Raw genomic sequence first — 13289 nt, 5'->3', positions numbered from 1 at the left:
GCTTCGCAGCTCCTGCAGAGCCCAGGCGGGGCTGAGGGGGGTCTGCACAGGGTCCCTGGGCCTGGGGCCCAGGCCACCGGCCCCCAGCCTCCCTCCCACCCTTACTCCCCACCCCCTTCCCTCCGCTCACCTCCTTCACCATAGTCTTTCATCCCATTGGCTGCCCCACCAGAATACGGATTTTCTACCTTCTCTCTCTTTCTCTCCCTCCCCAGTCCCTCCCTAGAACCGAGGTCTGGTTAGGTAGGTCAGCAGAGTAGGGAGGGTCTGGGCTTCGGGGCCCTGGGGGTACAGGCAGTTCAGTGTGTGGTGTGACCTGGTAAGAGAATCCAGGCCTCCTCCCTGCAGGGTGCCCTCCTGGCCGCTGCCCCTGCCCTTCCCTGTCCTGAGAGCCCAGCATTGGGTTTGCAGAGGACGGTTTGGCAAAAGCAGGCCTTTCCTTCAAGTGGCCCTACCCACGAGCACCTCCCTGTGGCCTCATTTCACTTACCGTCTGCCCGAAATCCGAGAAACGAGGCCCCACAGGAAGCTAGTGTGCTTTGGAGGCCAAGGGGGGGCTCTCACAGGGCTGGCCAGAGCCCGGACCCTCTGCCCCTGGGCCTGAGTTGGGACAAGGGGCCATTCCAACAGCATCCTCCTGTGCCCCGTCCCACAGCCACTGGCAGACTCCACACTTGGTGACATAGGAACCCCCACTCTCTTCCTCCATCCCTGCGCCCCCACCCAACCCTTCCCATTAGAAAAGGGGCCCCATGTCAGGCCTGTTACAGCTGGGCGGACCTCGGTCCACTGGGGCCAGGGGGTTGAGGCAGGGGCGGGGGTGAGGGTGAGGCAGGCCCCTTCCCCATTTCCAGAAATAAATACGGGAGCTGTTCCCAGGGATGAGGGGTGCCTGGCCAACAATGCAAGGCCCCCTCGTCGTCCCAAACCTGTCTGAGCGTCTCCTCCACCCTCAGGATCGCTTCCCTCTGGTGGCCAGGCTGCAGGGCTCACGAGAAGGTGCCCCTGGGACTAACAAGGAGCCAGAAGGAAGAACCTTGGTCCCCAAGGGTCTCTGGTCCTCCCTGCTGTGGGCCGAGCAGGGCCTCCCTCCCAGGGGCTGGGGGTACCCAGGAGCAGGCCTAGCTAGCCAGTTCCAGTTTGCAGGGGCTGTCCTAGCAGCAGCTTTTGGGGTCCCGTGGCCGCCTCACCTTCTGGTGTCCTGGGCCTCCTTTGCACTCTGGGGAGGCATTCCTAGCCCCTGAGTTAGCTGGGCTGGGCTCCTGCCATTCAATCGTACCCCTCCCCCCTTCTACACCTCCCCCAGGTCGCTCTGATTTCCTCCCTTTTTCTCAAAGATGAGAGCTCGCTGCTCAGCGGCAGGCAGCTGGTTGAGAGAAGGATTTTAGGCTGAGAGAGCCACTGGAGTGGCCGGGCAAGGGTCAGGTCCCAGGGTGGGGTCGGGCAGGGGCGCGGGGCAGAGGAAGACCAGCACAGACTGTGTGTGAGCGCGTGTGAGCAGACACCGCCTCCCAGGGTCATTCAAGGTCGTGGTGCTGGATGCCAGGGATAAAGAAGGCCGCAGGGCCCCTGCCCGTGTGGCAGGCAAACCAACTGCCAGAGAACTCGGGGTGGGGTTCATTCACACGGGGGCAGGGGGGCCAGTCACAGGTCTCAGAGGATCTCTGGGCCCCGTGATGATAACAATTTACTGTATTTAATGAGGAGGATAATAACACCCAATCAACAGCTCACGTGTGAAGAGGGTTAATTGTGTGCCAGGCCCTGGTGGAAGCGCTTTGCAGGTGACCACACAGCATTCCACACTCACAGCGACCCCGTGAAAGAGGGACCACTGTCACCCACCCCATAGTTCTGACACCGAGGTGGGGGAAAGCTAAGTCACTTGCCCGAGATTTTATAGCTGATACACAGCAGAGCAGGTCTGATAGGAGGCTTCCTGACCCTCAGTTTCTTCATCTGTGAAACCTGGGGAAGCGACCCTGACCTCCCTTCAGCTGAGACAGAGGGAGCTCCCAGGCACATGGCGGGGAATGACCCAGCCAGTCACCAACACTGATGGCAGTAAGCAGGCAGGAGGTCTGCTGGGTGGTGACCTAGGGCAAAATGAGGGACCGGTGCCCCTTCTGCTGGCCCCTCCCCCAGCTTACTTTTTCCAACACTGGAATCCAGCCAGGAGTGGGGGTCGGGGGTGGGGGTGACCGTCCTGGGAAGCTGCCTCTCCAGGGTTTACAACCCCTGGGGTTATGGCTGCTGGAAGCTTCAGTTGCCCCCCATTCCCCAGCCCCGTAGTTACGCCAACTTTAAGAGCTATGTTCTGTTGCCCTGGTTGCACAGGTGTGCAAACCGAGGCGCAGACAGGTTACGTGACTCGCCTCAGGTTAGACAACCAGGGAGCGTCGGGGCTGGCGTCTGAACGGGAGTTTCTGAGGCTCCCAAACCACACAAGTTCTTCCTTCCTTCCTTTTTCCTTTTAATTTATTCTCTTGTGTGCGTGTATGTGCTTGTAATTCTTCAAACGGCTTCGAACCATTTCCTTCATTTTTAATGACATTTATTGTTTTCCTTTTAATTTTATAAGCAATATGCGTTCACTGCAGACAACGGGGAAACACATAAAGGCATAAAGTAAAAAATAACAGGCAGGCATCATCCTCGCCCCTCCGAGGTAACCGCCATTAGCGTGGCGATGTGTTATTTCCTTCCGAGTCCGCATATTTTTATACAAAATCGGTAGCTTGCAGTACCGCCAGTTTTGCGCTCCCGCTTTGTTTATTTCAAAGTATTTGTGAATAGTTGCTGTTCTGAGTATATATTTTTCTAAAAACAAAAACAAAAAATACTTGATCTGTAATAGCTATACAGTCTATTCTTAGTCATTTGCTTTCATGTGACCTTCCTTCCCCCGCTTTGGGGCATGTAAGTAGTTTCTGATTTTTACTCACAAACATGGCATCGTGGTGAATACCTTCCTACGAAATCTTTGGGCCAGTTTCTATTTATTAGATCCTTAAGGGGGGGTTAGTGGGGCAAGGCCCCACTTTAGAACAGTTTCAAGGCCTTTAGAACCTATTTTGCAGTTGTTTTCTAGAATGATCGCCCAGTTTACCACAGTAGGACCCGTGAACCCCCCGTATCCTAAACCTCTCGCTAACCCCTGTGTCTTACTCATTTAAAAACAAAACAATACAAAAAACCTTTCTCAAGCCATATTTTCCCACGCCCATGCCCTGCTGTGCGGTCACTGGTGTGCAGGTTGATGATTCCCCTTATTGTCTTCCCACCAGGCCAGCGGGAAGACAGGGCCCTCAGAGAGCAGACGGCACATCCTCGTCTGGGGTCGGCTTCAGGGACTAGCCAGGAAGAAGCAGGACTGGAGGCAGGCACTGGGCCTCTGAGTCCGGAGCCTCTGCTGGTGGCCTGGGTGGAGCTTCCTCCCTGGCACGTCTCCTGGGCCAATGGCTTCCCCGCCAGCTCACACCCCTCCTTCTGCCCCGGGGCTCTGGGTTGGTAGGGGTCATGAGGCACAGTCTGGCCTTGGCCGTGAGCCACACAGCCCCCAGGCCCCTCACCACCTGTTTCAATCACACGGCTCTTGCCCACTTGCACTTGGTCATTCACCGTCAGCACCACCAAGTCACGGCACGTGGGTCACCGCCCCTGGTGTTTTCCAAACTTCTGTGACGATCACAAGGCCTGGGATGCGCCATAAACATTCGGATAAGCAGGCCTGTCCTCTGTGCGAATCCCGACCTTGTAAGCCTGGGTCTGGCCCTACAATCCGTTTGCATGGCATTGAGGCAAGTTCAGGAGCGAGTACTGAAGGACCCCTGAGCACTGACATCTGGTGTGGTGCTCACACACACGCACACACATGCACGCACACTCGCTTACACATGTACATGGCTCAGCCCCTCAGGCCCTGCTGGCATGCCCCGCTGGGCCCCTCAGCCTCCAATTCATCAAAGCTAATGACGGTCCTTTTTTTTTTTTCTGATTTGCAAGCGATTAGTTTTAATTTGGGGACAATTAGAGGTAGAAGCAGGAGGCATCTGATCTTGATTAGAAGCAGGGAGAGGGCCGGAGGTGCCCCACCTCTAGCCCGCCGGACCCTGGCCTGCACGCAGGTTAATTTATGTAGTCATTGACGGGGGGGTGGTGCTGGCCTCTGTGCCAGGGTGGAGGGCACAAAGGTTGTCCGGGGGCAGCCAGAGGCTGTGCTGTGCTCCCCGATTCCCAGGGCCAGCCTGAGATGTAAAGGGAGGGCCTCTGTCCCGCCACAGGCCCCCATGTGAGGGTAGGATTGGCGTTTGCTAAGTCCCTGCTGTGGGCCACACCTTGTACTGTGCAGAGCAAAGCTGGTCTTAGACCCAGTGTCTGCCCAGGCGCTGGCCCAGCTGGGAAGGGAAGGCCAAAGCATGAACAGTTACCTGCCTCCTGGTGCCGGAAGTGGCTGGAGAGGCCTCCGCACAGGTGGAGGGGCTCCCGGGCCTGCATCCGGCCCCTGGGGGACATTCACAGAGGTCAGTGATGAGACAGCTCGTTGATAATTTGAATCTCACTCTCATACCAGGATCGAACTCCCGGTTAGTCAGAGCCAGAGCTGGACGGAGCAAAGCAGCAGCCATGAACCACCCAGGTGGGGGCCGGAGAGGTATTAGGGAAGGCTTCAGGGAGGAGGTGATGTCTGGACAGGACATGGAATGATGAAGGGACCCCCAAACTCCAGCCTCCGTGCAAGTCTCCTCTTGGGCGCTGGTGTCCTTCTGTAGGGCCACTGAAACCTCTGTTCATGCCTTGGCCTCTTTCTGGAACAAGAAGGGAAGGGTGAGGCTGCTGCCTCTCGGTAGGACGTGGCCCCGAGGGGGGCACAGGAGCTGGTGGAGGAGGAGACCTCGGGGGACAGGAGTCCAGGCCTGTTGGCTCGACACCCCATCCTCCGCTACCGAGCTACAGAGAGCAAGACGCCCCCTCCCGGGGCTGTGGGTGGAGGATGTGCTCAGCTCAGCTCGGCAGGGTCTCGTGCCAGGCACCGCTGAGGGGGGCTGAGAGTAACGCCCCAGCTGCCATCGTCATCCCCGAGACGGAAGTTGACGGCCCCAGCCTGTCCTCCTCGGCCCATAGGGCGTCTCCACATCTTACTGGGGAAACTGAGTCCGGGCGGGGCCGAAACAGCCAATTGCCACGCATTCATCCACTTCGGCTGCCTTACAAATGGGCCCCACCTGGGCCCTGGACATCCCTCCACACCCAGCAGTGTCCCTCCTGCCTCCCTGGTTTTTCAGCCACTCTCAGTGTCTCTGTGAGGGACTGATGTCACCACCTCAGCTTTGGAGGTGAAAACTGAGGCTTGAGATGGAAGCAAGTGACTTGCTCCCTGAGTGTTGGCAGGGAGAGCCTCGAACTTGAGTTCCAGGGCTTCTGTCTATTTGCCTGCTTCCTGCTGCGTCCGGAGCAACTGGTTGGCTGCGGTTCCCTGGCTCAGGCTGCCATCCAGGACTGCCACACTCCTGCCTGGGCCCAGCCTCGTCCCGGGGGCAGGGGTCCCTTCGCAGAGAGGCTGGCAGTAACTGCAGCACCAGCCAGGAAGGCCTTCCTGTCTCTCAGAACCCCTTCCCATCCTCGTTCGGGACTCACCGAACAAGGTGCCCCCGCCCTCTGCCCACCATCAGCAGCAGCAGCCTGGCAGGGCTGCAGGGGCCTGGGGGGAGGGCGGCCTGGAAACAGAGTTCTGGGAACAGGAGGGATCTGGTGGTAAAGGCATGGGCAGCCCGGCGGACCAGAGGCCAGCGGTCTCCCCTGCTGGTCCTGAGGGCGGCCCGGGAGGCCCACCGAGACAAGGAGCCACTCCTCTTAGAACAATGCAGCTGAGGCTTAGGTTGTGTCCCAGGCCAATCACCTCCATTTTAAATGAGGAAATGAAATCACACATTTGCAAAATAAGAGGCAGACACCAGAGCCTCAAGAACAGGGAACTTCTAGTTCGCTGCATTTATGAGGAATTGGGGAGAACGTCGGTGGGCCTGACGAGGGTTAGCTGACGGCGGTAAAATGAAAACTGCATGAACTGCAAACATCCACGGTCACACCGATTAGGACGATCCTCCTGAGAACGGAGATGTCACTCAGTGGGGACCAACCGCGGCTTTTTGAAGGTTTGCGCCGGGAAAGGCCTTGTGGGTAACTGATGCCTGTGTGAGGCAGCATGAGAGGTTCCTCAGAGAGGGAGAAGCTCTGAGGAGACATCCAGAAATTGAGATGTCATCTCGGGGGGCTTCATGGAGGAGGTGACTTTGGAGGAAGATTCAGATGTGGGAGTGTGCAGGTAGGAAAGGAGAGGGTTGGACGGAGAGGGTTGGACAGAGAGGGCGTCGCACGAGCAAAGGAGGGGAGGGGAGGCGGCAGCAGCTCACGGTAACACTGGCAGCTCTCCAGGGCCGCAGGCAGCCAGGGCTTGGGAAGAGGATTGCTGGGGAGAGGGGAGCCTGGAACCACGCTCTAGGAGGCCCTGGATGCTTCCCGAGTTCGGGGTCTGGATTTTCGGTAAGTGGAAGGGGAGACCCTTTGATTACACTTGCATGCATTTTGCACTGTGGTGCCGTTCACAGGGCACTTTCTTATTGGAATCTCAAAAGCAAAACAAATGACCACACAACATCCCCTGGGTCAGTGTTACTATTGTCACCCTGGTTTCAGAGGGGAAGAATGTGACTCGGGTCCATTTGAGGACCCAGAACTGGTGGTTCTCAAACCTCCAGCCTCCGGACGGTGGTCTGTCCCGTGGCAGTGCCCAGCAGGTGCTGGACGGAGCGAGAGGGGACAACATGGTCAAGTTTCTGCCAGGGAGAACGAAACACTCTGGCCGCTCTGTGGAGGAGGGGAACCAAGGAAGGGGGTGAACTGGGGAAAGAGGAGACTCAGACGGGGTTACAAAGTCACAGCAACCGGGGCAAGGCCAGAACCAGGACAGGGGCCTGGGGATGGAGGACAGGGGCCCCTGGGGACATACCAGCCATCAAGAGATGGACTTCCTAAAACTTGGCGGGAGCCTGCACGGATGCGGAGAGAGGGCTGAGAGGAGGGAGAGGTCAAACCCGAGGCCCACCCTTGGGTTTGGGAGGCTGAGGATTCCGTTCCCTGTACAGAGAGTGTGTCACGGGAGGGGTAGGGAGCAGGAGAAGACATGGGCCCCGGGAAGCCTGCCCCTTCGGCGGCTGCTGGACTGGGAAAGGGCTTGGGTTGGAGGGTCAAGGGGTCCCAGGTTCATCCTACCGCAGCCCCTTCAGGGGTAAGTTACCTAAGTGTCCTGCACCTTTATCTGTAAGATATAAAAAATAGGTTCTCCAAAAAAATGTTATTGATTAAAAAAAAAAAGAAAACCTGGTTCCATCAATGGAGATTGCAATCACATTTGCTCAAAGGATCGATTGGAGGATCAGACAAGCTAATGCTTATTGAGCCTCCGTGAGTAGCTAATGGAAGGCTTTGCGCTTCCTCGGCCCCTCGCTCCGCTGGCAGCCTTCACGCGACTTTCGTGAGTCCTCGAAATGGCGCCTCGAGGCCACAGAAACTTTAGCCTCCTTTTACAGATGAGGATGCGGGGGGAGAAAACTTCTTTAAAGCTTCACAACGCGTTGTGCTGGACTTAACCTCCCCCTACATTGCAGACAGAGAGACGAAGCAGCAGGGAGGGATTAACACACCTGCACAGGTGGAGCCAGGCTCGTAGCCCAGGCGGCCTGGCCCTGAGTCGCCCCCGGACCTGGAGCCGGGCTGGGCACTGCCCAGGGTGGGGTACATGGCCCCGGTGAGGAGGGCAGGCTGGGGTGTCCTCGGGTCCCAGCACAGCCTCTCCTGACCACTGTGGGGTCTTCATTCTGTCCCCAGCCTCCGGCCGCTCCCACCCAGCCAGCCCCAGCCCCCCGGGGCCGCAGGCCAGCCCGGTGCTGCCGATCAGCTACCGCCTGTCGCACACGCGGCTGGCCTTCTTCTTGCGAGAGGCGAGGCCCCCACCGCTGCCGGCTGCCAACGGCTCGCTGCAGCGCTCCGAGCCCTTCGTGGTGTTCCAGACCAAGGAGCTGCCGGTCCTCAACGTCTCCCTGGGGCCCTTCAGCACCAGCCAGGTGGTGGCCCGGGAGCTCCTGCAGCCGTCCAGCACCCTGGACATCCCCGAGCGCCTGACGGTCAACTGGAAGGTCCGGGCCTTCATCGTCCGAGCCCGCGTGCCTGCCTCGCAGCCTCTGGCCCAGGTGCTGTTCTATGTGGCCGGCCGGGACTGGGATGACTTTGGCGTCACCGAGCGGCTGCCCTGTGTCCGCTTGCATGCCTTCCGAGACGCCCGGGAAGTCAAGAGCTCCTGCCGCCTCAGTGGGGGCCTGGCCACCTGTCTGGTGCAGGCCGAGCTGCCCCTGGCCTGGTTTGGGCCCCCTGCCCCGGCGGCACCACCCACCGCCCGGCGCAAGTCTCTGGACGGGCTGGAGCCCGAGTTGGCGGGGGAGAGCCAGCAGGCCGAGCTCTACTACACTCTCCACGCCCCGGATGCGTCCGGGGGCTGCGGGGGCTCCCGGCGTGGAACTGGGGCCGGAGTGGGGGCCCGGGCGGAGAGCCCTACCCAGCACCCGCTGCTGCGCATAGGGAGCATCAGCCTGTTCCGCCCGCCCCCCCAGAGGACCCTGCAGGAGCACAGGCTGGACAGCAACCTGATGATCCGCCTGCCGGACCGGCCCCTCAAGCCAGGGGAAGTGCTCAGCATCCTCCTCTACCTGGCCCCCAACTCCTCCTCCGCCTCCAGTCCCAGCGTGGAGCATTTCACACTCAGGTAGGGGGCTGGGGTCCGGGTCTGCCTTCCCCGCCAAGGTCAAATGCATATCTGACCCTTCGTGGGGCTCACCTAGCCTGCCCGACAGCGCCCTAACCCCAGCTCTCCCACGTGCCACTTGACTGGCCTCGGGAAGGCACCTCGCACACTTGAGCCTCAGTGTTGTCTTCTGATGGCAACGGACATCTCCTCCCTGCCGTCGTGTGTCCCAGGAGTGACACCTGGTCAAGAAGAAACGCTAGTCTTCATGCACATGCATGTCCCAAAGGGTTGAATTGGGGCTGGAAGGGCCCTTAGGTGTTGACTGGTTCAACCCTCCCATCCTGCAGATGAGGAGGCTGAGGCCAAAGAGGAGAAATGGAGATTGGAGAGCAGCTCCTTGCTGCGTGTGATGAACAGGCATGTGTGCGTGCATGTGTGTGTGTGTGTGTGTGTGTGTTTGGGGACAGTGCTGAAACCTAGAGTTGGAAGAAAAGCCTTCAGGGGTCCCAGCTCTTTCTAATACCCCGAGAAGGATATGGTTCACAAATCCAGAGATGCCTTAAATCGGACCACATCCCCACAAAATATAACAGTGTCACACAGTAGGAACCCATGGTTGAGCCATGGTGGGGGACTCATAGGGGGACCCTGCCAAACGCCCCCTCCCAGCCCAGCCACGATGCGGTAGGACCTGAAGCGTCCCCGTGGGCCTCCACCTTCCTTAAGCATCGCCCTCTGTCCTGCATGAACCACCTTAGAGTTCAAATATTCCCAGAAAGGATCATATCTGATTCAGTGACCAACCCCTGAATATGAAGGAGTGGAGTCAGTCATCAGAGATCTTGGGCCACATTAGCGGGAATAGAACATGTAGAATTAGGGAGGCGATAACCAGTTCTGCTTTAGTCAGTGTTAACTAGAGCACAGCTGGGGTGTGACGTTTAGTATGGGACACTACACCATATATATCCAGTGTCCGGAGGAGGGTAACCAGGATATGAGTGACTTGAAACTATGGCAAAAAGCAGCGAGCAATTGCAGGAACTGGAGATGTTGGGAGAAAATGCTACTTAGAGGAACCCGCTCGCCTTCCCAGCTTTTGGAAGAGCTGTTACAGCCACGAGGGAGAAGGAGGCTGTTCTCTCTTCTACCAGTAGATCCCATGGCAGTTGTATTTCAGCTGCACGTGGGGAAGAGGTTCTAACCCTTAGGGGCTTTCTGAAAGTGGAATGGGACCTGTGCGCACGCAGTGAGTCCCTTGTCACTAAGGTGCGCAGGCAGAGGTCAAGGCTTAGCGGAGGCATGGTGGACGTGATCGCAGCTCCTGCCGAGAGTCAGAGGTTACAGCTACATCACACCGGGCCCCCCCAGATTAGTCCCCAGCTTTGAGTCGAGGCCCAGGCCACCTTACTCACCTGCTTCCCCTACAACCAGCTCCAGCCTCTCAGGGTTGTGACCAGAGGGTCAGCCACTGGGTCCTGGGCTGACCCTTTCCCTCTTCATCCCCCTTTGTCCCAGGGTGAAAGCCAAGAAGGGCGTGACCCTTCTAGGCACCAAGTCACGGAGTGGCCAGTGGCATGTGACCTCGGAGCTGCTGACGGGGGCAAAGCACTCAACAGCCACCGTGGATGTGGCCTGGGCCCAGGGGACACCCCTGCCCCCATGGTGAGCTGGGGTGACACCTCTGCCCACCTTTTGTCAGGAGGGGCACCCGGAGGAGAGGGGTGCTTCTGGGAGGAGGCCAGGCCTGAGGGAGGGCTGGAGCTTAGTTTATGGGGAGCCTGAGTCCAGGGGACCACCTCGGGAGGTGGAGGAGACGCTGAGGGGCAGGCTGCGAGGAGGGCCGGGCTGCCCACAGGGGTCTCGGAGTTCCTGAGCGGCTGCCAGCCCCTCCTTTCTGGCTCTGCTTCCGTCCTCCCCTGCAGGGACGGCCAGGGGCCCCTGGAGATCCTGCAGCTGGACTTCGAGATGGAGAACTTCACCAGCCAGTCGGTCAAGCGGAGGATCATGTGGCACATAGACTACCGGGGCCGCGGCGCACTGCCTGAGCTGGAGCGGGCAGTCACCGAGCTGACCGTCATCCAGCGGGATGTGCAAGCCATCCTGCCCCTGGCCATGGTGAGCGGGGTGGGCGACCAGGCCGGCACGTGCACCTGGCACTCGTGGGTGCACGTGTGATGGGACTGTGCACGGCCGAGTGTGGGTGTAGACCAGTGCACCCGTGCGTGTGAGCCATTGCCCAAGTATGTCGGGTCTCCTGAACCTGGATGTGCCCCATAAAGGTGCGCGGGCTCACGGGGGGCAGGCTGTGCTCTGGGCCCGGTGCTGGAGGAGCACAGCAGACGCTGAGGGGGACAGAGGTGGGAGAAGTCACCCATGGAGGGGAATACTCAGGGGAGGTCTCCTGGAGGAGGGTCCTCATACAGTTGAGGGTCGCATGGGGGGAGGGCTCCTACAACCAGAGATGAGGAGGGTGCACCAGGCAGGGAGGGGGTCACACAGACCAAGTCGCGGCAATGGGAGTGTCAGCAGTTCATTTGAGGGGGCAATGGATTTAGGAAGAGTGCAGTGGGGTGGGAAGGCTAGGATGGACATCTGGTGCCCGCCCAGGAGCACCGTGCATGACCAGGGGAACGTGGGACCAGCCCAGGGCCTCTTCAAATGGCCAGGCAACTGTGTTGGACTCTCCTCTGTGGGTCCTGGGAAGCATGGATGACATTGGGAAAAGATGGGAGGAGACTGGGGAAGGGCTGTTTTCTGGAAGCAGGGCGAGGTCACCTACAAAGGCTACTGCAGAAGCCCAAGGTTGCTGAGCACCTGAGGTGCATGAGGCTGGGCGGATGCACCTCTCGGCACACGTGTGCAGGTCTCCCCAGGGAAGGGTGTGCATCTGAGGAGCAGGGGTGCTCGGGAGCGGGGGCCTTGGCTGGCAGGTCCTGGGGGAGCGGAGGTCTACAAGCACCCGGGCTACCTAGAGCCCCATCCTCCTCTGCTCCCCACAGGACACTGAGATCATCAACACCGCCATCCTCACTGGCCGGACAGTGGCCATCCCTGTCAAGGTCATTGCCATCGAAGTGACCGGCCTTGTCCTAGATGTCTCCGCCCTGGTGGAATGCGAGTCTGACAATGAGGACATCATCAAGGTGAACTTCCTGGAGGTGGGGCCCCCCCTGGGAGGAAGGCCTCAGACCTTTGAGGGGGAGCCCCAAGCCGGAGGGGAAGTCACACCCCATGTAGGTCCCCTTGGTAGGCAAGAAAACTGGAAATTGGGGGCTGGAGTAAGGAAGAGCTGGGGGCACCCCTCATTCAGCCTGAGTGGGGTGAGGCAAAGCCCTGGGCACAGCCCTGCCAATCCTGGAGGGCTGCCTGTAGGAATGTGGAGGAGACTGGCAGACCACTGGGAGAAGGCAGCACTGGCAACTTGAACTCAGTCCAATCTGGCAAGTCATCATGGAGCCCCTGCCGGGCGGCAGACCCTGGGCAAGGCAACGTGGGGCACAGGGTGGGCCCCTCAGGAGCAAGCCCTGAACCTCACTGCTGGTTCCAAGTGGAGGAGCTCCAGCACAGAAAGGAAGCTTCCAGAAGCATGTAAGTTAGGCCAGAAGTGAAGGTCGTATAAGGAAGGACCTTCTCTGGGCCCCAGGTTCTCCACCACCCAGAAAACAGGGCACTGATCTGACTCAAATGGCCCAGGTGCCATCTCCCCAGGAAGGCCTCCAGATTTGCCCCTTTCCCTGGCTTTAGACAGTGGTCAGAGGCAGAAGAGCAGGCAGTAATGCAGGAGGGTATTCAACCCAGGTACCTCAACCCAGGGGTGGGCGAGCTGTTTGCCATGCCAGCCTCCAGCAGGTGCCCAAATCAAACGATTAGACACCAGAATCTGTTCCCTGCTCCTGTCAATCCTTCAGCTTCAAGGAGAGCGGGAGGAGAGAGATGTGGGTGTCCTCACTCCAGCTCACTGGGGCTGACCCACAGTGCACGCTGCCTGGGTGCCCTGAGCTCTGGGGAGCCCAAAGCTCACCCTGGCTGTCCGCCCATCCAGGAAGAAGGCCCTCCGAGTGAGCCAGAGCAGACGGCTCAGCCCACACCCTCGTTACCTCCTGGGAGTAGAAGCCTTGCCCTGGCCCACGGGGCCGGCCACCGCTGGCAGGCTGGTGCGGGGAGAAATGGGCCCGCTCCCAGGAGCCCAGCATCCTCCTCTGCTGCCCAGACACCCCCACGCCGGCCCCAGAGGGACCAGAACAAAGTCCTGATGGCTTAGATACCAAAGGGAATTAGCAAAGGTTCTAAATGGAATTTATTTCTGCTCTCAATGAAATACACCCCAGTTCTTTATGGAGTTTGCCAAAATTCTAAACAGAATCTGCCAGGCTTCAGATGAAACGCTCTGCCTTCCAAAGAGGGGAATGAGCGTCCTGCCAGGGCCGCTGTTCCGCTCCCACCCACCCCCTGAGATGGTTACGAGAGCCGGCAGGAGCCGGGGACA

At 59.2% G+C, this 13289-nt stretch overlaps 1 protein-coding gene across 1 annotated transcript in view; it reads left to right on the top strand.

Annotated features, from left to right (window-relative positions):
- TMEM132E (transmembrane protein 132E) overlaps positions 1-13289 on the top strand; it is a 46523-nt gene that overhangs the window by 25959 nt on the left and 7275 nt on the right. Inside the window, exons 2-5 of the mRNA XM_053659227.1 lie at positions 7888-8818; positions 10319-10465; positions 10726-10918; positions 11803-11946. Coding sequence (XP_053515202.1) covers positions 7888-8818; positions 10319-10465; positions 10726-10918; positions 11803-11946 — 1415 coding nt within the window. The remainder of the gene's footprint in view (positions 1-7887; positions 8819-10318; positions 10466-10725; positions 10919-11802; positions 11947-13289) is intronic.

Source organism: Artibeus jamaicensis, unplaced genomic scaffold (genome assembly GCF_021234435.1).
Source record: "Artibeus jamaicensis isolate MK-2021 breed Jamaican fruit bat unplaced genomic scaffold, CSHL_Jam_final contig_2259, whole genome shotgun sequence".
Lineage (NCBI taxonomy): Eukaryota > Metazoa > Chordata > Mammalia > Chiroptera > Phyllostomidae > Artibeus > Artibeus jamaicensis.
The sequence above is the reverse complement of the archived record's forward strand: the minus strand, read 5'-3'. Positions and strand labels throughout refer to the sequence as shown.